General features: G+C 49.6%; 3 protein-coding genes across 5 annotated transcripts in view; 1 reads left to right on the top strand and 2 right to left on the bottom strand.

Moving 5' to 3' along the window:
* On the top strand, positions 1-6,288 carry EVA1B (eva-1 homolog B). Its single transcript, XM_071576961.1, is given in 4 exon segments — positions 1-126; positions 1,530-1,562; positions 1,565-1,645; positions 1,763-6,288. Coding segments are annotated over 4 exon segments (600 nt in total). The 5' UTR covers positions 1-47; the 3' UTR covers positions 2,170-6,288.
* On the bottom strand, positions 3,218-4,605 carry LOC139682528 (SH3 domain-containing kinase-binding protein 1-like). The gene is made up of 5 exons (XM_071576960.1): positions 4,250-4,605; positions 4,059-4,120; positions 3,653-3,971; positions 3,495-3,558; positions 3,218-3,421 (listed from the first exon to the last, which is right to left on the bottom strand). The coding sequence occupies exons 1-5, from the start codon at positions 4,561-4,563 to the stop codon at positions 3,383-3,385; spliced, it is 798 nt and encodes a 265-aa protein (XP_071433061.1). The 5' UTR covers positions 4,564-4,605; the 3' UTR covers positions 3,218-3,382.
* THRAP3 (thyroid hormone receptor associated protein 3) overlaps positions 5,954-25,283 on the bottom strand; it is a 26,579-nt gene continuing 7,249 nt past the window's right edge. The window contains exons 3-13 of one of the 3 annotated variants that reach the window (XM_071576958.1): positions 22,947-23,024; positions 19,416-19,576; positions 15,486-16,391; positions 13,384-14,124; positions 12,480-12,652; positions 11,958-12,069; positions 11,633-11,717; positions 9,224-9,408; positions 8,479-8,671; positions 7,713-7,859; positions 5,954-7,437 (exon numbers count right to left, since the gene is read on the bottom strand). In XM_071576958.1, coding sequence (XP_071433059.1) covers positions 7,216-7,437; positions 7,713-7,859; positions 8,479-8,671; positions 9,224-9,408; positions 11,633-11,717; positions 11,958-12,069; positions 12,480-12,652; positions 13,384-14,124; positions 15,486-16,391; positions 19,416-19,552 — 2,901 coding nt within the window. In that variant the 5' untranslated portion in view covers positions 19,553-19,576; positions 22,947-23,024 and the 3' untranslated portion in view covers positions 5,954-7,215. Of the gene's footprint in view, positions 7,438-7,712; positions 7,863-8,478; positions 8,672-9,223; positions 9,409-11,632; positions 11,718-11,957; positions 12,070-12,479; positions 12,653-13,383; positions 14,125-15,485; positions 16,392-19,415; positions 19,577-22,915; positions 23,025-25,283 lie in introns of all 3 variants that reach the window. The other 2 variants (XM_071576956.1, XM_071576957.1) reach the window with 2 other exon arrangements.

Genomic DNA, 25,283 nt, shown 5'->3' on the forward strand with positions numbered 1-25,283 from the left:
GCTGACCGCCAGCCGCCTCCAAACTATTTCCTGTTGCTGCAGCGTTAATGCTAAACAGACCTTTTTCTCTCTTCCCTCGCTCCAGCCAAAGTGCAGCGGCTCTGCCGCCACCGCCTTCCCACCCCGGTGAGTACCAGCGCCGGGCACCGCGTGGGCTCAGGGCACCCCGAGGGACCCGCGGCTACCCAGCTCCGAGGGCACAGTGGGTGTCGTGGCTCTGCCCGGTCCCTGCTCGAGGTTTTGGGGGACACGGGAGCAGGGCAGGCTGCAGGGTCTGAGCCTGCGGGGTTGGGTGACTGGGAATAGAGAGCTCGGTGTGGGGATGCAGCAGTTGGGGATGTGGGGCTGGCAGTCCAGGGGCACAGAGTGTGGCACTCGCAGACACAGCGCTGGGGGACACAGAGCTGAATGCCTGGGGACGCTTGGGGACCCCGAGTCCCTGCATCAGCCCTGCAGTGCCCACACCACATCAGCACCCTGCCACCAGCAGGGCTCTGGGCGGCCCTGCCACCAGCAGGGCTCTGGGCGGCCCTGGGGCCCCATGGCAGGGCTGTGCTCCTCCAGCCCCACAGCAGCCCCTTGGTGGGACAGGGATTGTGGTGCAGCTGCTCCACAGGGAGAGCACCCACCCCTGCTGGGGACCTTGTTGGCCTTGTTTTGGGGGTCCCACTGGAGGGGCTGCCCAGCTCCAGGATGTGCTGCAGCCCCACAGCCCAGGACTGTCCGTGATGGTTCTGCTGATGTGTCACATTTTCTGCATTTTTTTCCTCATTCCTCTCTCCCTGGAGCCGTTTCTGGGAAACGAGTTCGTCCCCTGCCAGGGCCAAATAGCCTCCCGCCCTCTCCATGCCCTGCCCGCTGTTCTGCCTCCCATCCTTCCCGCTGTCCTACTGCCCATCCTTCCTGCTGTCCTGGTGGCCTTTGCACTGTGCCCGTCCTTGTCCCTGCACTGCAGGGCCCCTCGGCAACAGGCCAAGGCTGGAGCTGAGCCAGAGCCATGGAGGGACAAGGATGGGGACACTGCCCTGAGGGGGTGTGTGTGTGTGTGTGTGTGTGGGTGGGTGTGGGTGTGGGTGTGGGGGTGGGTGGGTGTGTGTGTGTGTGTGTGTGTGTGTGTGTGTGTGTGTGTGTGTGGGTGTGTGTGTGTGTCACACGTGTGTGCACATGACCACAGGCAGTTCCAGCTCCTGTGAGTGGCTGGCACAGCCAGTTGTGTGTTGGGATCCCACTCTGCCCCATGACCCATCCCGTGGCCAGAGCATGGCATAGAAAGCCTGGCCCAGTGCCACAGATCTGCCTGATGCCGTGTCCAGGAGGAGCTGTATCCGCTCTGGTCTCTCAGGAAGGCTGGAGGGTGATCTGAGTGGGACAGCTCCAGTTCAGCATCTGTGGGTTCCAGCCCAGGCACCAGCCCCTGCTCAGCAAGAAATCCCTGGGCACACCCAGGCACAGCCTTGAAAGGGACAGGGGCACTTGAGGGGGGTTCCCATCCCCCTTGTAGGGCCTTGCTCAGCCCCCGTGTCCCGCAGATGTGGAACATGTGCCATCCCTAGAGCTGCTAAAATCGCTGGGCACAGGATGGAGAGTCCCAGGAGGGACATGGAGCTGCTCAGTAACAGCATGGCCGCGTACGCCCATATCCGAGGTGAGCGAGGACGGGCAGAGGACCCCAGGAGGTGTCTGGGGGACCCCAAGGCCACCCCAGGGCCACTGTGGGCCTTGGCAGCACAGGCCAGTCCCTCACCCCTCTGCTCTCCCGCAGCCAACCCCGAGAGCTTCGGGCTCTACTTCGTGCTGGGCGTGTGCTTCGGGCTGGTGCTCACCCTGTGCCTGCTGGTGCTGCGCTTGTCCTGCCAGTCCCCCCCGCGCCCCCCGGCCCATCCCAGCGAGGACGAGGATGAGGACGATGAGGATGAGGATGAAGAGGAGGACACAGTGGACCGCGCAGTGTCCGAGTCGCTGCTGCCAGTGACGGAGATCCCGCTGGAGAGCCACAGCCCTGGGGACGGGGCTCTGGCCGTGAATGTGTTTGCATCAGCCGAGGAACTGGAGCGGGCACAGCGGCTCGAGGAGCGCGAGCGCATCATCCGCGAGATCTGGCGCAACGGGCAGCCCGACATCCTGGGCTCCGGCACCATTGGCACCCTGGGCCGCGTCCACTACTACTGAGCCCTTGGCACAGTGCCTGGTCTCCTGGGAGCTGATCCCACACCGTGCCAGGAGGGACCAGGAGGACGCACAGGGGCTGCTCTGGCAAAGCTGCCCTGGACTGACCACAGATAACCGGACCCTGGTGCCATGGGCACGACCAGGGCTGGACTTTCACTACTGTGGGACATGATGCACTTTGAGCCATTGGTACGACAGCTGGCACCAGCCAAGCAGCCCCAGGACACTTGGGGACAGGGACATGGACAGAGCTCACCTTGCTGGCCCATCTCAGCCAGGATTGGCAGAGGGGTCACCCCATGGGGCACGGCCCCTCTTTGCATCTGTGTGAGCCATGGGGTCCAGCCCCAGAAAGATGGTGCTGTTATACACGAGCTGTAGCACAGTGTGGTGGGGTCCTGCGGTCTGAGGGGCTCTGGACACCGGGACAGCCACAGCCCCTCCCCAGGACAATTCCTTCTTCAGCCCCACTAAATTTAGCCGGGTCCTTTCCGGCACCGCCCGCTGTGACCCAGCGCCCTCCCAGCGGGGCCAGGGCGGATGTTCCCGCTGGACTCTGGGGCGGCTGCTGCTCCCCAGGGATGCAGCTGCTCCCACCAGGCTGAGCCGCATCCTGCCCGGCTCCCAGCCCCAGCACAGCCCCCCGGAGTGCAGGGGCCCCACTGCCCCCTCCCCAGCAGCTTTATAAAAATAGCTTCTTCCCAGGCTGGTTCCCCCTCCCCGCCGCCAGAGCCAGCAGGGTCCAGATGTTTTCCAGATGTTCTCCAGTGGCTGGAGGCCAGGATGTGCAGGGGCTGGGACTGGGGCTGGCCTGGGAAACTATGCGGGGGCTGGAGGAGGAGGAGGAAGAGGAGGAGGCCCTGTTCCAGCCCTGCTGCGGGCACTGACAGGACCCTCAGTGCCATGGCTGGATCCTCTGTGCCATGGTGGGACCCCCTGTGCCATGGAAGACCAGCCCAGCCCCCCAGGGATGTGGCAGCCCACAGCAGCATCCTGAGCAGCCCCCACGCAGAGATCCATACCCAAAACAGTTTATTTAAAACAATTTCTATATACTCAAGGGCTGTTGTGCCACAGGGAGCAGTGCCTGGGCACAGGGTGGGCATTTGTGCCCAATGTATGCAGATCTGGGCTGGGGGGCAGCAGGACTGGGGAACACAGGCCACAAAGTGCTACCCAGCTGTCCCAGGTGGGCACCGCAGCCCCCACTGCTCTAACAGGGCAGCCCCTTTCTCATACGCTCGATCTCTGCCTGTGGGGAGACACTGTGGGTGTTGGGGGGCACAGGGCACCTCAGGATGGGGCAGCCCCTGCCAGGGACTCACCTGCAGTGCCTGGCGCTGGGTCCGCTCCTGGCACAGCTCCAGTCGCAGGTCCTGCAGGTCCCGCCTGGAACCCACAGGGATGGCTCAGCAGGCTCCGGACCCAGCAGGGAACAGCTGGGAGCCACCGGGGACCCCCCAACAGCCCCGTCCCCACTCACAGGTGCTGGACCCGCATCAGGTCCACGAGGATGTGCAGGGTCCGGACCTCGGCCTTCAGGTCCTCCAGGGCCAGCAACCGCCCCTCTGGCCCCTCTGGTCCCTCCGCGCCCCATGGCGGGGCAGGCGCCTGCCGTACGCTGGGGATGGGCACACAGAGCCCAGCATGGAGCAGCCCCCGGGGCTGCTCTGTCCAAGAGGGACCCCCTGTGCTCCCCAGGACAAGGCTGGGTGGCCGCTGGCCGGGTACCCGTGGCCGTGTGGCTGTGGGGTGGCTCAGTCTGGCTGTGGTGACTGACACCACATTGAAGCCATCAGCATCTGCCAAAACAGAGAGCAGGAATTGGCACCCAGCACTGGGCAAGGCCTGGCCATCCTGCAGCCCCCAGTGTGGCCCCTGCACCCTACCTGGGTCACCAGTTCTGCCCCATTCTGTATCAGCTGTGGCGCTGGGCTGGGGGTCACCGGGCCTGGGGACAGCAGAGATGTGACATGGCACAGCCAGGGAGATGCCAATCCTGCTCCAGGGCCCAGGCATGGCCATGGGCACAGTCCTGGTGCATGGTGGCCCGACACCCCAGCATGGCCACATGTCTTACTTGGTGGCCAGCACGGGGACTGGTTTGGCCTTGGCAGGGACAGGGGGAGCAGGAGCCATCCTCTTGGTGAGTGGCAGCTTGGCCGCCTCCATCCTCGCCAGTGCCGGGAGCTCTGTGGAGAGGAGGCAGGAGCAGGGCTGGGGCCAGGCCAGAGCAGGGCAGGAAGCTCTTCCTGCCCCAGCATGGGGGACCTGTCCCAGGCACATCCCTGTGCTTTTCTTTTCCCCCAGCGCAGGACTCACCCAGGAGCTCGCTGTCCTCGTCCTCCTAGTCCTCTGCTGTGGTTCCAGCTGCCAGGGAGCAAAGAGGCTCATCGGGCACTAGGGAAGGACCCTCTCCCAGCCCCACACCCATCCCTGCACCAGCCCTGCTGCGGTTGGCGCTTCCTCTGTGCGCGGCAGAGCAGGCGGCCACGAACCAACCCCGAGCGCCAGCCCCGCAGCACAGGCAGGATGTCATCCCACACCGGCTCCAGCACAGCAGCATCCCTGCACCACCCAGCCCCGGGGTCACACCAGGGCATCAGGCCATGGACATGAGCCTATGGACCACTCTGTTCCCTTGCTGGGCTCCCCTGGCTGCTGGCGGGGCACCCTGTGCCTCTGTTGGGCCATACTGTCCCCATGGTGGGCCAGCAGCCCCAGTGCTGCCTGGACTCTGTTTCCACCAGCACATCCCTTGCTGTGAAGGCCTTGCAGGCACCGAAAATGGAGCTGATAGCACCCACCCAAAAGGTAACAGCTGCACCTTGAGGGCTGTAGTGGATGATGCCCACCCACAGGGGCACAGGGGGCTGCTCTGGAGGCCCTGGGGCTCCTTCACTCCCAGCAGCACATGGCTGATGGTGGCAGGAGATGCCCAGCATCCCACCAGCCCCTGCCCCTCATTGGCAGCTCCCCTGGATCCCAGGGCACAGCCCAGCCCTTGAGCAGCTCTGCCACACACAGGTGCTGCTGTTGGGATGGTTCCCACATGCAGGACCCCCAGACCCACAGCTGCTCCCTCCCACCTGCCCTCCTGCTCCCTCCTACCTGCCTGTGCAGGGTTGCCCACGAGGTCGAGCTGTGCCGTGCTGTGCCAGGGCTCCCCGGCCCCATATCATGCACGTGATGCTGGAGGAAACCAGCTCCGTGCTCAGAAGGAAGTCAAAGCAGAGAGAACCTCGGTGCTGGTCCACACCACATCCCTGTGCCCCACAGGGCTCCCCCTGTCCCACAGCCCAGCTGGCTCCCCAGCTGCCTGATCCACCTCTCCCCAGGCTGCAGAGCTGCCACACCATCCTGGTGGGACACACCAGGACCTGGACCAGGAGGCAGCAGATACTCCTTTTGGCCAAACCCATCCGACCCAGCAACAGTGAACATGGAGCAGGGAAGGGCTGGGGATCAGCCCCAGGAAGAGAAGGGCAGTGGAATGGAGGTTTCACTGCTGTGACCACTCAGGGTAAGGAGCTGGGAACACCAGGCAGCCCTTTCCTCAGGCAGGCTCAGGGTCAAGCAGGAGGGGAAGCACCAGCCGTTAACTCTGTCCCAACAGCTCTTGGCCAACACAGTTACCCCACAGAAGCTGGAAAGCTGCTCTGCCACTGGGCAAGATCTCCCTCCAACATCTCCTCCAGGACCATCTTGTCCCCCAGTCCCCTGAAGTTCCAGCACTCGAGTCTTTCAGCCTTCTCTGGTGACTCAGGACACAAACCAAGCAGAGTTACACCTACTACTTATTTTATTGTATTTTATTTGCATAAACAAACTTCGGGGCTTTGCTAAACAGGAACTGTTCAAGTCAAAACAAACCAAACTCTAGCTGGTGTGTGGGGAACAGCACAGCAATCCTGGGGAGGGGGACAGGGGGAGAGCGGGCACGGCTGTGCCTCCCTGCCCAGGCTCAAAACCGGCCGGGAACCACCTGCAAACTGCTCCAGAATATTTTTTTTACAGCAGAAAATAAAAAGAAACACATCCTAAGGGCTGTCCTCAATCAGCTCAGGAGGGATCTGCCTTTTGGTTTTATAAAAAGATTAATAAAAAATATTGAAAAATTCTCATCTCCGTTTATATTTTTCCCCAAGTAGAATTCGGAAGTTCCTTAGAAAACTGTCTTGGAAAGGGCACTGAGGTCACAACCAGCTGAAGGGAGGAGACACAAATGCTACAAGCAGTTTGGGGTCCAGCACACACCAGGCCTAACAGTGAACACAAACAGTGGCCAGAAGTAGGGTGTAATTTTTTTTTCTCATTTAAACCATGCTAATTTTGTTAACTTCCAACATAAAAGGAAAACAATAATTTTTAAAAGGCCCTAAACTCAACTGTTACATTAAAAAAAAATTTAAAAAAAAAGTCATAGCAGTTTGGTCCCAACAAGTGAACACTTAAGATGTTTACTCACATGCTTCATTGTTTTCTTATTTATAAGAACCAAAAATAGTTTCCAAAATTCTCTTTGAACTGATGTTGCTACGTACGTAAAGGCCTAAAAGAAGCAGAGTATGAATTTAGAAAAGTGAATACACAATAGGGGAGGAAAATTTGAGCGGGTGAGTGAACCCCGACCATCACTGGGTCAAATTATAAAAGACAAACAAATGTCAGGACTGGTGGGGTCAGGTGGGCACAAACTGAAACCACATCGTCCTCAAAGCCTGTTACCAAAAAAATAACCGACCATCCGTAAGGTCACAGAGAAGGGAAAATCTGGGATCTCACCCAGCGCTTGACCACATCCAGTCCAGAAGGGAAGTCTTTGGGAAGAGAAACTCCACGATTGGATCCGAGCATAACTGATGGATCAGTCCCAGTCCGTGCTTGGGGAGGCTGAGCTCTGGCAACGCGGTTCGCTAACGGTGGGATCGTTTCTGAGCTCCTCTCCAGGCCTCTGCTCAGCCCGTGGGGATCCCCCTGGTACCCCAGCACCAGCCTGACCCCTCCCCTCCCGCCGGGGCTCCCGGAACCGCGCGGACCCTGCGGCTACTCGGCCGTCGTCTGCAGGTTGTCCTTTTCCTCCCGGTTTTCCGTCCCGCTTTCGTCGTCCTCGATCTCCCCTTCCTCCCCGCTGAACTTGTCGTGAGCCCACTTAGGGCTGGTGCTGGACTTGCGGAACATGAAGCGGCCCCTGCCCCGGGGGAACGCGCCACGACCACGGCCACGGTTCACCCACTTGTCCGCGGCCTCGCCCTCGCGGTCGTCGTGCTGCAGGGGAAGCCAAGGACAGCGGGTGAGAGGCTGACACCACCCTGACACCTGCCCCCCACTGCCCTGTGGGAGCCACTTAGTGCCATCCGCTCTACAAGCAGCAGGAACAAGCTCTCTTTGAGCAGAGCCAGCAGCTTCCTGTCAAGTGTCACCCGAAGCCTTCCCTGGTGGGTGAGTGACAGCTGGTGCTTTCACCTCTGAAGCATCTGAGACCAGACACACCTGGAGCACACAGATGTTTCCACACAGATGTTTCAGCACCAGGTACGTACCAAGTAGTACTTCTTGCTCTTAGGTGTGTACTCAGGATCCCAATCCTCCTCTCTGCTCCGCTTCTGGAAGTCGTTGTTGCCACCACTGTTGCTGTTGTTGTTGCCTGAAAAGTTGCCTCTGCCCCATCCTCTCCCTCGAGCTCTGAACTGCTGCAACAGCAACACACAGCACAAAACCAGTAAGGTTTCAGAGGCAGTGCCCTCCAACCCCAGCCACCTTCCAGGGCTTCCAGGAGATCCAACATCCCTTCTCTGACATCCAAACCATCTTTACACTATCATTAAAGCAAGAGGTTCATCTGAACACACAGCATATTTCAGTTCCTGTAAAGCTGCTGAAGATCAAACAGAGGCATTTTCAGAGAATCCCAGAAAGCACCTGGCAGACACAACCAGCAGGTGAAACCCCTCTGTACCTGAGGCACAGTGGCTGCAAACACCAGCGTGGCCGTGCCCACGTCAGTCACTGGGGTGGTCACACCCCAAGGACTGAGGCACTTCATGTGCTCAGCCATCACTAACACACAGAACCTCCCAGGCCTGGTCCTGCTGCTCCAATCTGGAGTTCACTGCCCACAGCACATCCCCAGCAGCCTGGTTTGTGCCCTGGACCTGGAGTGATCCCACTGGGGGCTCATCATCCATATCCAGACGTTCCCTGGGGGGTTCTCCTCCAGGGCAGTTTAACTGAAGGAGCAACACACAAGGGCCACTTCCTGCTCACTTTGGGAATCAACCCTCGGGGCAGGGGGTGGAGAACACTTACAAAGGTCCCTCTGGCTCTTCCTCTCTCGTTTGGACCAGTGAATTCCTTAGTCCCAAGCCGGGACTTGTCGAAGCCTGTGGAGCTCTCCTCCCTCTCCTCAGTCTCCTCGGGATACTCCTCTGCTTTGACTGAGTGAGAGGACCACGAGGACGACGAACTGGATCTGGATCTCTCACGCACCCGTCGGTGTTTCCTGTTTCAGTGATGGGAAATGCAGGGAGGGGGACACCAACAGGGGTCAGGAAATCAGCTGTGGCCCAACCAATACAGAACCCCCTGCGTTATCACTCCCTTATCAATGCCACAGTAAAAGCTCAGGCTCTAACACAGAGCCCAAGAGCTCTCCAGAAGGAACTTGTTGCTCCTTTCCTGAGGTGTTCACACCATCTGCTCCCAGCTAAGCATGCATCCTGGAGTTTTAGGCAAATGGAAAATTAGGCTAATAGAGAATTATTAAATTAGCATCAAAGCCAAGTCATTTCTACGTGGCTGTTCTGACACAATGAGAACAAGAAGCAAAAGTGACTCACCCATCCTGACACATGGAGCCTTCCCATTTACCTTTTACAATTATTTAGTGTTTCAGACAGATAAAATGGTATCGAGAAGACACGCAGAGGGGTAACTCAAGCCTCTGGAGCAGTTATGTCACCTGTGTACAACTGTGTGTACACGATGTCGTCTCCAACCTGAGCAGCAGAGACACGAGAGGCAGAAGGAAATGGCTACTGGGTTTCCTACATACTTTTTCTTTGAGCCTTTGTGACTTTTCTCCGTTTTCTCAGTTGATCTTTCCCTTGAGTGACTTGAATCTCTCGAGTCCACCGACTCCCTGGATTTATCCCGTTTAAGATCTCTTTCCTTATGTTTTTTACGGCGTTCAATATCAAGGCGCAGATCAACAGGGTCGTCCTTATATTTCCCTTCGGCCTACAAAGGCAGGGGAGAGGGGAGAGGTGAACACAAGGTCTGCAGTGCCCCAGCTCAGCACCATTTACTTTGCTACTGACTGCACAGACTTCTGGAGAACAGGAGTTTAACTGAACTCTAATCAACATTCCATTTTAAGATGCAAAACAATGCACTATTAAAATAAGTTTTCATTTCTCAGAATTCAGTTCCTACACTTAAGATCACTGCTTTTTAATCTCCTCTTTAAACAGTATCAGAATAAACAGCATGGAAAAGGGGAGGGAGAGACATGGAAGCTGACATTTATTGCACACCACAGCCAGGAAGAGATGGGAACAACCTGGGAATCCCATCCAGCTGGTTATGCATCACCACTACAGCGTGGCAGAGCTGACCAACAGCCCGTGGACCCCAGCCCTGGAAGTGGCACTTCATGAGAAGTAAAAGCTGTTTGCTGCTTGGAAATACCCAAAATTGTAATTACTGATCCTAAGGGCAAGAGATGGAGGCCATGGAAATGCAGCATCCAAGGGGTCTGGGAGAAGACCAACACCCCATGGAGAGGGAAGCTTTACTACGTGTCAGGGAGGTTGATTCAGTGCAGACATCACCTACAGCTCCTTCCCCTGGGCTGGAGGGCACTGTGTGACAGGTGTCACCATGTCCCCATCAGACACACTGGGTGTTTCTCCACACAGCCCTGTCAAGTCTGCTTAAAGCAAGCTGGTGTTTCACAGAGCAAAACCCCACCAGCTGCAGGAAAAATTAAAAATAAATTTACATTGCTAATTAAAAACAAACACAAAAACCACCTGGCAATGCTTGCTCTGAGCTGTATTTAAATTGGTGCTTCAGGAACGGATTGGGAGTTTCTTTGGGAAATGAGCAGTTGTGTTCCCTGTGTCTCCTCTGAGCCCTGTGGTACCTGGGTGAGATTCTGCTGCCTGCCCACAAGTGGCTGTGATTCTGACAAGCAGCAGGAGGGCTGTGGGAAGCCTTAAACCATGTTGGTAACAACATCCAGCCTCAGCCATTGCTACTGCATTTACACAACACTCATCCTGGGAACTGTACGACTTGATATGCAACATACATCACATTAATCGTCTTCAATTAAATACAAAAGGATTAGTAATTCTCTAGCTGTTAAATTTTTTACTTACATGAGTTTCTAACCACTTTTTTGTTTAAATAAATATATCAAATAACGCAGGAGTGAGAGCAGGCATTTTGTTTTGGTATTTTGCTCTTCTACTTTCCCCAGGCAAAGAGCTTTAATTTCTACTCTGAGAATAAAACTGCTCCCAACACGATGGATGACAGATAAGTGACAAAATCGGCAGCAGCTCCCTTATGTGGCACAGCAAACACCTATTTGGGTTTGGGAGGGCACGTCTGTTTCACGGAAGGCTGGCGAGCTGTTTGGAAACCACGTTTATAACACACTCTGCCAAGCTGATGCTCAGAGTTCAGGCTCATCAAATCCATCTCACCATCGTCCATGTCAAGCCACAAGTGTGTTTGGAAAAAATCGAAAACAAATATGAAACAAGTAAGGTTTCAGCAGGACTGGTTAAAATCTCTTCAATGTAAATATGTATGAAGGTGAATAAACAAAGGTTAAAATCTCAAACATTTTACGTTAAGCCTTTTTTATGACTGTTTACAGTGAGTGCAATGGCTTAACATTCATCTACTCAGCAAAGCTAAAACACTCAATTCCAAATGCTCTGGATCTAAGACAAGTGCTGAATGTTAAAGTAACAGCAATCAACAGAAATGGTACAGTAAGTTGTTAGAATAAAATTTATCATCTGCTTAATAGTGTATCTGCTTTAGCTCAGCATTTAGTTTTACTTTCCTCTTTTTGACATGCATGTCTTTGAAAACATGGTTGGCAATATTGCACGTAACAATGGAGTTAATCATACTTACAAGCAGAAAAATATCACAAAAAGTCTCTTCTCTCATCATGGGCACTTGTTCCAAAAATCCTCTCATTTTTCTCAAGCTCACCTCAATTGACTTTGGGGTCATTTACCATAGTCTAACCACTTCACAAAGGTTGTTGATACATTTTTAATAAAAATTAACCCTTTGTAGTTCATTTTTAGAATTATGCCCATCCTTAAAAGAAAAACACAAACTTAAGTAGAGAGTAATTTAAACAAAAACATCACTGTTAAGTTCATGCCCAATGCACTCATTTTGTTGAATTAAACTAATCAGAGTAACAGTTCACCTTGAAGCCAGGATCTCTGGAGCTTTTCGATTCCTCTTGAGAGAATCCATGTTTTCTAAAAGTACTGGGAGATATATCTATCCTCCTAAAAGCAAAGAAAACACAGGTATTACCTTGCTTGTAACAAGTATCTAAGTTTTTAATCAAATGCCATTTAAAGCATACCAGTATTTCCAAAGGCACTTAAAACTCCCCATATTTTTCCATTATTTTTTTTGGCTGAAGCTACTTATGCACTCGAATTATTCTGAAATTATTCCAGAGTTTGAGAAAATGAGATCTGAAATACCTCTGCAATGTTAAGACAGCGTCTAATGGCACCAACCTGTGGATTTCAGGGCTCTTCTTGTTTTTAGCTGCATCTTGTTCCATTCCTTTCTTTAGATATTTGGTAAAGCGTTCATTCAGTGTCATTGCTGAGGACCCAAAGTGATGCTCTGTTGAGGAAACAGTGCCAAAATGTTAGTGCCAGTTTTGCAAAAAGACAAAGCCCATCCCAGATGCAGGACAGTGAAGCACCGTGGGATGAGCTCTAATGCTGCTGACAAATTCCAGTTTCAATCTTTAGTGTTTCAGTGAAATTTCTTCCACTGAGTCACCAATTCAGCAAAACACACAATTCTAAGTCACAGACTCTGAGTATTTCTCAGGTAAAAACAAGAACACCTTCTGCCTGTGCAGAAAGGTATTTATGTAAATAAAGATGATCGTGATCAGGCTGTTGGTTTCATCCCTGGAATATCTGCTGGAAAACAACTCTGAGCATCAACCAGAGTGCACAAACCCCAATTATTTGGACAAGGGAGGAGTGAACCTTCCCCTGAGCACACACGGACTCCTGACCCACCTCTTACATGATGGACTATGGTCACAATGTGCTGAGCAAACAGTTCAGAAGGGCTTCGCTGCGACTGAGCCGACTGGATATGATGGAAAATGGAACGGAATTCCTGCTCTTTCTTGTTGCTGTGCACAAGGTCCCGGCAGAGCTTGCGCTCTTGAGCCAAAATGCCACTGGGACTGGAAAGAGAAGAGCACAAGAATCATAGACTTGATTGAGTTGGAAAATACCTCTGAGATCAGCAAGTCCAACCCTTGATCCAACTCCAGTCCCTTTACCAGATCAGGGCACTCAGTGCCACGGCCAAGCTCAGTTTAAAAATCTCCAGGGAAGGTGAAGGAATAAAGAATAGAAGAACAGGTGAAGGGGAGCAGTTTAAGGTGATTGATGCTGCAGGAGGAGCTGGAAGCTGCCTAGTGTTTTATGTAGTATTAGGAAGGCAGCTGAGAACACTCAACAGTGTGAGCCAGGAGCTTCCTGAACATCCCAAAACACACTGATCCAGTTTACTGTGATAATTCAGGTCACTGTTACTCTGTAATGCTGCAAGGAGATGAGAGCAGTGAAACACACTGGAGAGAATCAAGTGGATTTAAGCAGCACAGTAACTTCACTGCACAACTCAGCTTCTCACAGCCAGAAGCCACTGAGTACTTGCCTCAACCTGGGACTCTTCCCACAGCCCAGGGCGGCACAGAACTGGATGCAGAAGCATTGACAATCTGAACTAATCTTACATCCAGTCACAGAAAAAGTTAGGAAAAAGTTAATCTCTAGCTCCCAAGCCCACAAACTGTGATGCAATATTGCTCAGCCTTCCTCACACTTGGCAAGCACATGGGGAATCTCAGGAAGAGAAACAGGAAAAAACACCACTACTGAGACTGCTCAAACGCCAGCAGATCCTTACCGTGCAAGATCCTCATCGAAGGAATCCATTCGAATGTTGACCTGAGCCTCACGGGTAATGGAAAAGGAGGATTTGCCAGGAGTCAGCCCCTCCACTTTGGTGCCTGGCTTTTCCTTCACCTCAGAAGCCTTCCTTGGAGGGGGGGAAGAGCTTTTTTCCTGGCTTGATTTGTAAGTGGTCACTCTAAAATTCTTTTCGGGAACAAACCCCCTGTGACCAGGTTCAGCTCTCTTGGATCCTGCTCTCTCTTCCTTTTTGGATCTTTCAGAATAGCTTTCCTCCTCCATTTCATCAGGTTTCCTTTGCTTCTCCTTCCCAGGTGGCAGGAACACCACACCTTCCCATTTTCCTGACCGATCCTCCTCTTGATTTTTACTCGAAGTCGCGACAACTTTAGACATAAATTTGGGCTCATCATCAAATTCCGAATCTTTCCGGCCTTTTGCCTTGTCTTTCTTGTCCTGCTCATCTGTTTCCTCTTTGCCATAATGACCTTCCTTGTGGAACTCTGGCACCTTAATCTTGTCAAAGTCATCCCGGAACTTGTAGCGCTTGGGTGACTGGCTGCCACGGTATCCCTTCTCCGAGTCACCTTTGGATCCATACGAATCAGATTTTGCCTTTCCATCTGTTGATCCCAACTCAGAGAAATTCCCTTTCTCTTTACTTTTTTCTTTCTCAACATTTGTTACTTTCTGGTCTTTGTCTTTGCCATTCTCAGCCTTCTGCTCTTCCAGGTACCTGGTTATAAAACATTACAGGAGTTTTTTTATTAGAGATCAATGAGGTCAGTAAGGCAGTTCAAAGAGTCAAACTTCAGAGAACACTAAGCTATTAATGTACAGAAAGCTGCCTCTAGGCCCTAAAATATTTAAAATGTCAAACTCAGCCTGGATTTAGACTTTAGTTCTCACTAAATTCAGCAAAAGTACAAGGAAATGGATATGCAGGACGGATGAAATGAGGCTCAAGAACAAACCAAACCCAGCTGACCCACAGATGCATTGGAAGGAAAAGAGGAACATCTTACCCACTCCGTTTATTTACTTACAAACCTGGTTCAGAAGAACAACACATCAAACCTTTCAAACTGGGCTGTTCTGCTTTAAACAACACACTGGAAATAAAAGCCTCAAAAGCTACTTCAAATTTGGGATGCAAGTTTCATAGGTAAGCTAAATATTTCATGACAGACTGCAAATACAAATAAAAGCAAACAGGTTAACAGAGGAGAATATGCTGCTGGAGAGATAAAACACTTCTGGTGAGAACAATTCAGGTGGTTTATATCAGAACAGTTTTAAGGCATTACAAAGCAAACCCTGGCTTTGAGGAACAGCAGGAAAGCCCATGGATTTCAGCCTAGTGCTCTGGAAAGGCCAAACAACAGTCACAGGGTTTTTCTTCCCCTTTTCTTTATAAATTTCAGACATCCTTGATATTGAATCAGATCAAGACAACCTTAAAAATAATAAAGATCTGAAATCATTTGTGAATTGTGCCACATCTTTTAAAACAAAACATCACCTTCAGGCACACTCTGCAGTGGGCTACCCAAGAGAATCATGGAAGCAGATGCCTTCTGCATGGAAGGAAGTCTTCATTTTAGGGACAATCTTGGTGCTTCAGTTTCCCATCCTACCCACATACACAGGCACAAGCATTGCAGCTGCACCTGCCTCGGGCTGTTTGCAGCAGGACATGCAGTAGGATTTCATTAATTTCTTCTACTTTATAGTATCTAAGGCAATTCCAGAATGCAACACCAAAAATGCCTTTTACTGACACATAAATAACTTGGGAAATGCAGCTTTCAGCTGCCAGAAAATCTCCTTAGGCACATCTTCAAGTATTCATGGGCTATGAATACTTTTGCAGGGAACATATATAATCTCTAGAACTATGCGAGTTGGAAAAGCAATTCCAAATTCCTACCACTCAGGGCTTGGTCTGTATTTCTCTCTGTAACTTAGACAGGACCAGGCCCCCCAGCTGAAGCCTGTCCCAGACCCCTCTCCCTGCTCAGAGAACACCCACACGTGCATCTGGCTCTTCAAAAACAACACAAAAAGCAACCCAGCACCACAAAACACATCACTTGCCTCTTGGAGAACGCTCCTCCCCCGGGAGCTGTGCCTTCCTCCTTCGGAGCAGCCCCGTACAGAGAACTGACCGGCGTGGGGCTTTTGCACACCGGGCTCTTCCTGGTGGGGCTCAATCCTGCCGAGCTGTGCTCGAAGGGGCTCTGGTGGGAGCCCCCCTGGAAGGAGCTGGAGCCGCTCTGGGCGGCAGAGCCCATGGGGGACGGGCTGGAGCGTGGCGGGCTCGGCTTCTGCACGGGGCTGGGCCGGGGCGAGCGGCGCCGCACCACGACCGACTGCAGCGGGCTCTTGAGGGCAGGGCTGCGCTCCCGCGGGCTCAGCTCCGACACGGAGCCGCGCGACGCCGAGCCGGTGCCGTAACCGCTCACATCCTGCCATGGTTTAGATCCCTCCGATGCCTTGGTGTCCTGAGCCCCTGCTCCCGAGAAGGGCTGCTCCTTGGACTCGTCTCCTTGGTTCTCCCCCGTGGCCTGGGACGCCCGCGCATCCTTGGAGGAGGATTTCTTCTCCTTCCCAGATTTACGCTTGGAAGACTCAACCCGGCTGTGGTTGGAGGAAGAGCGGGAAGAGGAAGACCTCCTTGACCGATCGGAAGATGACTTGTCGGAATTTCTGGAATGGCTCCTGGACCGTGGGGACGGAGACCTCCTCTTGGGCGAGCGGGAGCGCGACCTGCCCCGGCGAGGGCTGTAGGCCTGGCGGTAGTTCTGCCAGTTGGACCTGTAGTTGCCGTACCCTCCTCGGTTGTACTGGCCCCAGGGGTAGAACCCTCGATTGCGGCCACGGAAATAGTACGGCCTCCGGTACCCTCGGTTATGGCCCCTGAAATCCCGGTTCTGATAGACCCTGGGATGGTTCCTTTCCCTGTTATGAGATGGAGAGTATGATCTTGAACGAGACCTAGAACTGACAGAAAAGAGAAAAAAAAAATCACACAAATATTTTTATATTAGTTGGATTTTATGTCAGTTTGTTTTTAGATTAGTTTATTTTTATATTAATTTTTATATTAGTTTATATTTATAGTTTATTTCTCCAATTTTGTATTTGAAGCCTCATAAAAAAAGAACTTGAAAAACTAATTTCCAAGATTCCAAAAGTAATTTCTTTGGTTTACCCTTATCTGACTGAGGTATTACACTTTGCCACAAATACACCGCAGTGGAACTTGTACCTGTGATACTGTCAAATATTTGACTTCAGGATCATTTCAGAGAAATTAATAAGCACACGTTGCTCTCCATTTTTCTGGGATGAACATGGTGCTGTCCAGCTTTAGAAAAAGTGACAGATCTCAGACTTCCAGCCATTTACAGCTCAAGGCCAATGTTATACCTCATCCACAAAAGTATTTTTTATGCATGTCATGCTCCTGTTATTGGAACAGATCCTAAATGTTCCTCTTGTGCCCCACCCTCTGTTGTACTTTGAAATTCTGATAATCAAGATGAAACCCCACTTCTTTGCCAGATGAGTTAAATAAATTGGTACAGCTCAAGAGGAGAAGGGCAGCCCTGGAGCACAGGGCTTGCTGCTCTACAGTTCTGAGCTCCCAAAGGTGCATCCCACAGCACAGTCCCGGAGCTGGAGCTCTGGATGAGCAGGACAATGGTGGGACACGCTGGCGCCGCCAGGGAGCGCTGTGGGCACCCCGCCCGCATCCACAAAACCCGAATCCAGGAATGCAAAACCCTGGAAAAGCACGGATTTCAGCGGCCAGGCATTAAGGGCTAATTGTCCTAACAGTCTCTTCCATTAAACTGCTGGAGCTGCGGCTGTGTAACGGTTTGATGGCCCCACTGTAGCTCAGATCCAGAGTTACAGGAAGGATTTTGTAGCTATTGGAAAACCAAACTTCCACGCAAAAATCTCAAATTTTAGCAAATTTGTGTTAGTAAAACAGAGAAAGTGTCCAAACTACGGGGCTGAAACAGAAAAGAGAATTTTTCAAATGTTATTTTAGTAAATAATGCTCATTGGAACTGTTTCCATGGCCCTTTCTTACGTTCTGAGCTCTGGTTCTTGGTCATATTCCAATGGACATGGGACTTACAGACCTCTGTTGCCTCTCACACCCAAACCACCAGAACCAAGGGAGAACAACCTGCCGTTAGAATTCCTACACCATCAACACACGTGTACAGTCAGAGAAGTATTTCATTCTGTTTTCACTCCCTCCTACCAAACAGGTCACAGTTCAGCAGGAAACTTATTTGTAGCTCAGACATTGCCAGCAAACAGTTTAATGATCATTTTAACAGATGCTTCATCCTTTAAACAACCAAAAAACTTATCTGAGACACTTCTTCATTCAGGCAGAAAGGGAAAGCACAGGCAGGAGGCAAGAACCACTTTTAACAAGCTCTAGTCCAAGGCCCCAGGAACACAGACACTCAATTTTCAGACAACTGCTGCATCTGTGACCAATTATCAGCAAGGACCTGTTGCATTCCACTTCCAAAATCTAGTCTAGTGTTTTAGAGGCTGCAGCAGGAAGATTTCACTCCAAAAGCAGCAGACACTACTTACCAGAAATCTTTTTAGAAAAATACAGTAAAAGTTATATAGTGAAAGAAACACCACAAGTGATAATTCCCCCATCTCTGCCAGCCCCTGTTGCTGCTGGCACTGCACCACTCCAGGGCTAAACCCACAGCATTTACAAGAGGCAAAAATGAGAAATAAAGCCATAGAGAAAGCAGGAAACATTAGGCAGACTCCAGCATGGCTCTGTTAACTTAGAAGAAACAGCAAACCTACCAGAAGAAGAGTAAAACAATTTGTGGTGCATCCTGAAGTGCACAGCAATGGGTTTTTAAGCTGAGATCCCACCAGACCTACCTCAGAGCACATCCCAAGGCCAGGCAGGGGGGCTGGGCTGGGCTGACCCCCTCCATTCTGAGGCTCTTTTTTATAAAGAAGAAGTTATTTACAATGCAAAAGTAGCTTCAGCAGCAGCACAGAGGAAACAATCATGTTTGCACAAGTTGCCTTTGTTTTCAACTGCCAAAGTTGCTTCACAGCTCGGAGATATTCCCAAATGAGCACAGACCTTCCAGCATTCCAGCTCCCTTCTGCAAAGAACCCCCTTGGAAGCCTCCAAGAAGTCTCCGCCTCTAATTTAATTTTGTCATGTCATTCTTTCTCCAACTGTAAATTCATAAGAGCCTCTGCATTTTAAAAATCTCTGAGTGTTAGCACTTGCATGTGTTCTCAGCCCAGTGGTTTTCAGAATACGTGTCATTCATTTCCGTGAAAAGCCAGTGGAACACCATGACACTCCACCCAACTGGAATGGCTTTGCCAGCTACAGAATGCTTGGCCAAAAGGAAAGGAAAAAACAGATATCCAGGGAAGACACAAGTCTTTACCTAACCTGCTCAGAAGCAATTCAGGGAGGTAAGAACAACTATTATGCACACTAATGATTTCACAAAATTAACTGCAGCAAAATTATCTATTTTGTCCCTCCAAGGATTATTTCTGTTACCTGGCTCCTGCACATTGAGGGGAGGGGCAAAGGAACAACAAGAATTGCCCCCATCTTTCATAGCAGTGTCTTAACCTGTCATTATAACCTGTTTCAATACATTTTTAGAGGGGGGAGGAAAACGTGACGTCTGCAAAGGCCCCTTGAGTCTGGGATCAATTACATTAAAAGCTTAAAAAAAAGCCAAAGTCTCAAAAGAAATATCTTGACAATAAAAGTTTTGTACTCCTAATTTATTTATTTATTCACAATCTATTCCCTCAAGGCACTGCAAACACCCAAACAGCACAAGTTGGCAGGAAACAGCCCCGGGACAGAGAACCTTATCTCTCCTGGGATCTAATCAAAGTGTTTCCCTGGGAAAGAGTTAAAAGACAAACCATCTGCACATGGAGGAAAAGCCTGTTCCACCCTTTGGCTCCAGGGCTGCCCACACTCACCTGAGCCTGCGCTTCCTGGAGCGTGAGACAGAGCGGGAACGGGAGCGGGACTTGGAGAAGGAGCGGGAGCGCGACCTCGATCCCGACCTCGAGCGGGAGGAACGGGAGCCAGACTTGGATTTGTTGGTTTTAGACATCTTTGCAAGCACCTGTCAGTGCACCTGAGGGAAACAGGGAAATAAAAGTATTTGAGAAATGAAGCGTGTGGCTGATAGGAGAGAACAGGCACCTCCTGGCAGGCTGACAGATTCCAGGGACAGGGAGCTTGATAAGCTGGAAATAGGAATGTTTGAAGTGCCTGCTGAGAACAGATGAATGGTGCTGGGCTCGGAATAGAAGGTTTATTTCAGTCTAAGGAGGAAATCTGCAAAAAGAATAAAAGGCTTTAAACCCAGAGTAACCACAAATGTGAGCGTGGCAGTGAAAAGCAGCATGTTAATGCAACCCCAGGAAGAGGCAGAGCCACCTCTGGAGAGGCAAAGTGGTGGAATTCCATTTCATTGCAGTCACATCACTGTCAGTACAGTCACCTGCCACTGCTTTAAAGAACAGGGAAGAAATAAAGAGGCTTACCATCAAAAATACCCCAAAACCCTACCTCTTAAACTCTCAGCTAAACTTTCAGAAGGAATCACAAAATAATGGATACTCCAAGATACAGGTATATGACCCTTTTGGCACAGCTCTGCTCAGGTCCAATCCTGCCCTCTCTGCTTGTGCAGTTGGTGTGATCAGTCACCAGTGTGGGTCACCCAGTGAGGAGTTCTGTTGCAGCCAAAATAAACCAATGTCCTTCCAGAGATTACACTGTAGCATTAAATGACTCAAAATAGCCATAATTATGAATTACCTGGGCTATTTTCAGGCATGTATCCAGGTAAAGATTAAAGAGTCCCTTAAAAGATGATTCAGGGAATAGTTTGACCACACAAATGTTTCAGTTACACCCTCCTATCATCTGCTCTCCTCTATCAACAAGCAAAATTTGCATTAATTGAGTACTGGATAAGTTATCAACAAACTTTTCAGGCAAAATGCCTAATGAAAAAGAGCCAGGAATAAAAAGGAACTATAGTAGTATAATTTCATCTTTTTTTCACCCACTGATTAAAAATAGAGGCACTCAGGTACATAAACACAACTGATCAAGTACTGCTGCTGTTATGTCCATTTTAAGGAAATTCCAGAGGACTGACTTGCAATGCCTTCACTACACTTTGCTCTCCAAAATTACATATATGGTTACCAAATACTCCAACTTCTGCCAGGGCACTTCCAGGAAGAGCACAATGCCCAGCCCAGGAGTGGCTGTTGGGAGAGTGGGTGGTGGTTCATCACTAAAAATGAGACTTTTCAGCAAAGGGAAGTTGGCTTTCATTTTTAAAAAAATCAGGTCACATGTTCTCATTCTTCCCTTTTACTATACTTAAGATCAAGTACTTTAATACATTCCACACCATTCCTGTTGTATTAGGAAACAGTAAGTCAGCCCAGAGATGAAAATCAAAAGGCACTGTCACTGAGAAACAATATTCATTCTTGTGCTTGGTCATTTTTCAGGGAAAGAATATCTGAAAAGATCAGTTAAAAGCATTTGCTTTAATTTACTGAATGCATTTGTTGAACCAGCAACATTTCCTACTCTGTTGGCCAAAACAATCCAACACTGAGGACTGGAAACCAAAACAAGAAAAAGAAGCAGAAGAAATAAATGGTAACAGGAATTACTAGAGGATAACAGAAAATGTTGCAGAAACTCCCAGGAAGTCCTGAAAGACCTCAAAATAGATTTTAGAAGAATCACTTGGAGCTGTTCAGGAGTCTTTGTCCTTCACTTTGATCCACAGCACTTCCCAGGCTGGTTTGTGTGAGTGTCCCAAATGTCTTGGAATGGTTTGTTATCTTTGCCAACACTTTTAATGTTGATTCATTCCTAACTCATGAGGTAACTCCTACTGGAATAGGAACCAAGTTGCTGTGCTCTGTCAGCACTCAAAAGGTTAAAAAAACTGAACACTGGAGTCAGGTCAGCTCCCCTGAGTTACAGCACTTGTAAACTTATTGTGATGTACATTTAGTGGTTTTAAGAATGACTGACCCAGATAAAATGTGTTCAGCAAAAAAACCTGCTCTGAAAGAATCTCTCATAAAAAGCATTTTATATTTTTTTAAATAAAGAGGTGCCTGTAAGTGAAGCAAAGGCAAACTCAGAGAACAGCAGTGGCTGCTCATCTCTCATTCCCATTTTATCCCTGCCCAGGGAGATGTGCCCAAGGCACACAGCTCATGGGGATGCTGCTCCTTCAAACTCTGGAAGAAGGGAAAATGTGTCTGGGCCCTGAGCAGGAACTGCAGCAGGAGCATTTACACAGTGCTGTGCAGACTTGTCCTGCCAGATTCCCATTTCCTTCCTGCCACCATCCCTGGCACCGACCCCATCTCTGCCTGGGAAGGGACAGGGCTGATCCTGCTGCCCCATCCAGGTCTCCTCTCCCAGGGTGACTGCACACATCTGGAGGGCATGTCCTGCTGGAAGCACTGCCAGGGATTTTCAGCACTGTTTTCCAGTTTGCCTTTTCTGCAGCCCCAGTCCTAAGTTGTCCAGCAGATCTTCCCAAGGAGTGGAATCTCACATCCAAAATAACCAGCACTGAGTGTGCAGAGTTTCAAAGTTCTGGTAAGGCATTATCTGGCCTTTATCTGCCATAAAATACACTGTATAGAGCAAAGTTTGCCTTCTGCATTCCTGAATCCTCATGGCAATCCAGCACACATTTGGAGATGGAAACAACAGAGGAACAAATGCTCCCACCAGGATGGACTTTGCCCGGAAGACAAACCATTGTCAGGGAACAGTAGCAGGAAAGTTAATGTTTTACCTCCTGACAGATCTCAAAAGAGCAGCTCAGCTCTGCTCCACAGCAATAAAAGAGGTCACCCCTGAGAGCCTCTCACTGCTGTGCATTTCCATGAGCTTCCAGAGCTTTGGAATTTAAACAGTCACAATAGTTAAGGAGAACTTTTATGGCCACTGACTGAAATCAGTGTAATGCTCCAGCAAAAAACAAATGTTGGAGGAGGACACGGGAGCACAATATGGGATTTAACACTTAGACCAGTGTGACATTTAATTATCTGGCCAGTGAAGGGATCTGGGGGCAGCAATCCTTTTCTCCCCCAAAACCAACAGGGTGTAAATCCAAAAATTAGTCAACATAGCACTAAAAAACCAGAAGCATGTACTGCTTCTTTCAGTACATCCAAGATTGTGTCACTAAACTGTTCTGCTTTACCCTTCTATTTAGCAGCCCTTTGGGCAGACAAACCCAAACACTCCAAGACATGAGGTTGAGGTTTTCCTTCTAACCCTGTTCTGTACTTTTTGCACAGTAATTATAAAGAATGAAAGCAGAATTCAATCAACAGTTTAACTTGCAGCACACCCAGGACAGAAGGGATAGAAGAAGGTCTGTTCCAAATCCCAAGGCAAGCAGTTTTACCTCCTGTGCAGACCTTGGCTGTTGTGCCTACCTGCTGGAGCAGGCTCACCCCTCACACCCTTCAGTCAGCTTTGTCTCAGTTTGTCAACTATGAAATCAGGAAGAAAACCTGCAATGAGAAAAAAAAAAACACCTTTGTATGTGCATTTTTTGTGCTTACCATTAGTGATGAACAGGAGTGTGGCTGCCTCAAGCTCCTGCTGCACCCAAAACATTCATCAGATCCTCAGTATTTCAGAATGCTGCAGAAATCCACCATGAATTCTTCATGATTTTTTATAAAAAATGTATAAAGTGATCACTCACACTTTCAAAATTTTAAGCCTTCTTCCTTCCTTGCCCCATCCCACCTCCTGTGACACACACCCTGTCAGGGCACCTGCACAGTCACTTCTCTCAGCCCACCTGATTGGGGATCAGGACTAAGGATTTTCCCATATTGTTAAAGAGAATCCACAAGTCAACAGAAACAATTGTTTTCCTGACAAATCCACCCATCAGCACACCACCATCTTCCAAGTTACAGCTCAGAATCCTTCCATGCTGGAGGGGTGGACGTTTTACAAGAGACAACAATAGTAAAAGTAACCCCAGAAATCACTCCATGTTATTAAACCTCTGATCTAACAGCAAGAATGCCACTGACCTGTGTTCAGTAACAAAAACTTTGTTTAAAGCTACTCAGTTCTTGTCATTACTTCACTCAAAAAGGTTTCAAGGCTACTTCAAGACTGCACTTGCTTTGAACTGGTGGTTAAGTCTGTTCTGGTGGTGTTGCAAAGTTTAGAGGTTTTTAAGTCCTGCTCACCAATCTTGGAAAAAAGCCACATAAAGAAAAGCATGCACAGACTTCTTTAAAAATTATATTTTTACTTTAGTCTCATCCATTTAAATGCCCATGAAAAAGAGAGATCTCACCTTATACCTTGCAAAGACCTTTGACTTTCAGCCTTTCACAGTGGCTGCCAGAAAAGAGTTTGTCATACTCATTTTTTCTTGCTTTGTGACAGAACACTTGGGGTTTTGTTTGTTTCTTCACCTATTTCCCAAACACCACCAAGTTTTGGTACAATCCCCCTCAGAGCAGAAGTTGGATTCTCCTTTAGAAAGGAAAACTGTTCTTGTCCTTTGAGAACTACTACAGGGAAAGGAACCAAGACAACACACAACAAGCAGGACTAGTAAACCTTTCTTCCAGACAGGGAAAGCAAAGTAGGAAACGTGGGAAAGGAAAGTAGGGAATGTACTCAACGCTCTCTGCTGAAACAGAAATCACAGAGCAGGAGTTTCTTATTCCACAACACTGTAAAGAACATTTCCATGTGCCAAATATCAAAGGAAGAACATTGCTGGTTGTCACAATGCCTTTTTCCAGGAATTTGTTCCCTCTCTCCAACTGGTCCATGTTACTTTATGATTCTTTCCATCTTCCACTCCTTTGTTTGAAGTCCTTCAGGCAGCACTGTTGGGATTTGAGCCCTTTCCCAGCCCTGCCCAGAGCTGACAGAAATTACAGCTGAGCCCACTCCATCCCGAGGTGTCTCTGAGAATTCCCTACCATGGAGTGCCACAGTTTGCCAGCTTGGAGGGAAAACACAGCAGAAACCTTCCAAGCAAAGCAGCTGTTTATTTGTGTTCAGGTCTGTCTGTAACACACTGAGCATAAAACCAAAACACCTGGAAACAAATGGCATGGCTTGTGTGTGCATCTCAGACCTGAGCTCAGCACTGTGAAACTCCCTGCAGTAGTTTCAGTTTCACCCCACGGTGTTTACAAACACTTAACTCATAAATATTAAATATTTTGTGAAAGGGTTTGTAGAAAGCTCTACAGAATTGTGGCAGGAAAACAAAAATTTGCTTGTTCCTTTCTGCCCAGCATTTGAGTGAAGCTGTGGGGGTTTGTTTTGCTGTAAGACCCAAAGCAAACGAGGTGGCACCTCATTAGAGAGCACATTTCTGTCTGAGTTTCTTGGCATCCATTTGTGTTCCCCAGCACAGACATTCAGTTTGGGAGGAGCAGCTGAACTGCTCCTTCATTTGCTCACAACAGCCTTCATTATCAGGGAACAAAAAAAAACCTAATTCTCCTTCAGACAGCTCTACAATTGTTAATCCCAAACCCCAAAACCCAAACAAGATTAGTTCATTCTAAAAAAAAAAAGAATAATCCCACAGAACACCTTACAAAGTGTGCTCTGTACAATGAGGCAACAGCAATCACAGCAGAAATGAGCTTATAAAGGGCTGCAGCTCTGCATGTCCCTGAAGTGCAGCAGAAAGGGCAGAGCACACTCTGGCTTTGTCAGCTCAGAAATCCAACTCCAACATCTCACTTCTTACTGGATTCTTCCTTTTCAAGCTAATT

This window comes from Pithys albifrons, chromosome 24, assembly GCF_047495875.1.
Source record: "Pithys albifrons albifrons isolate INPA30051 chromosome 24, PitAlb_v1, whole genome shotgun sequence".
NCBI classification, from domain to species: Eukaryota; Metazoa; Chordata; class Aves; order Passeriformes; family Thamnophilidae; genus Pithys; species Pithys albifrons.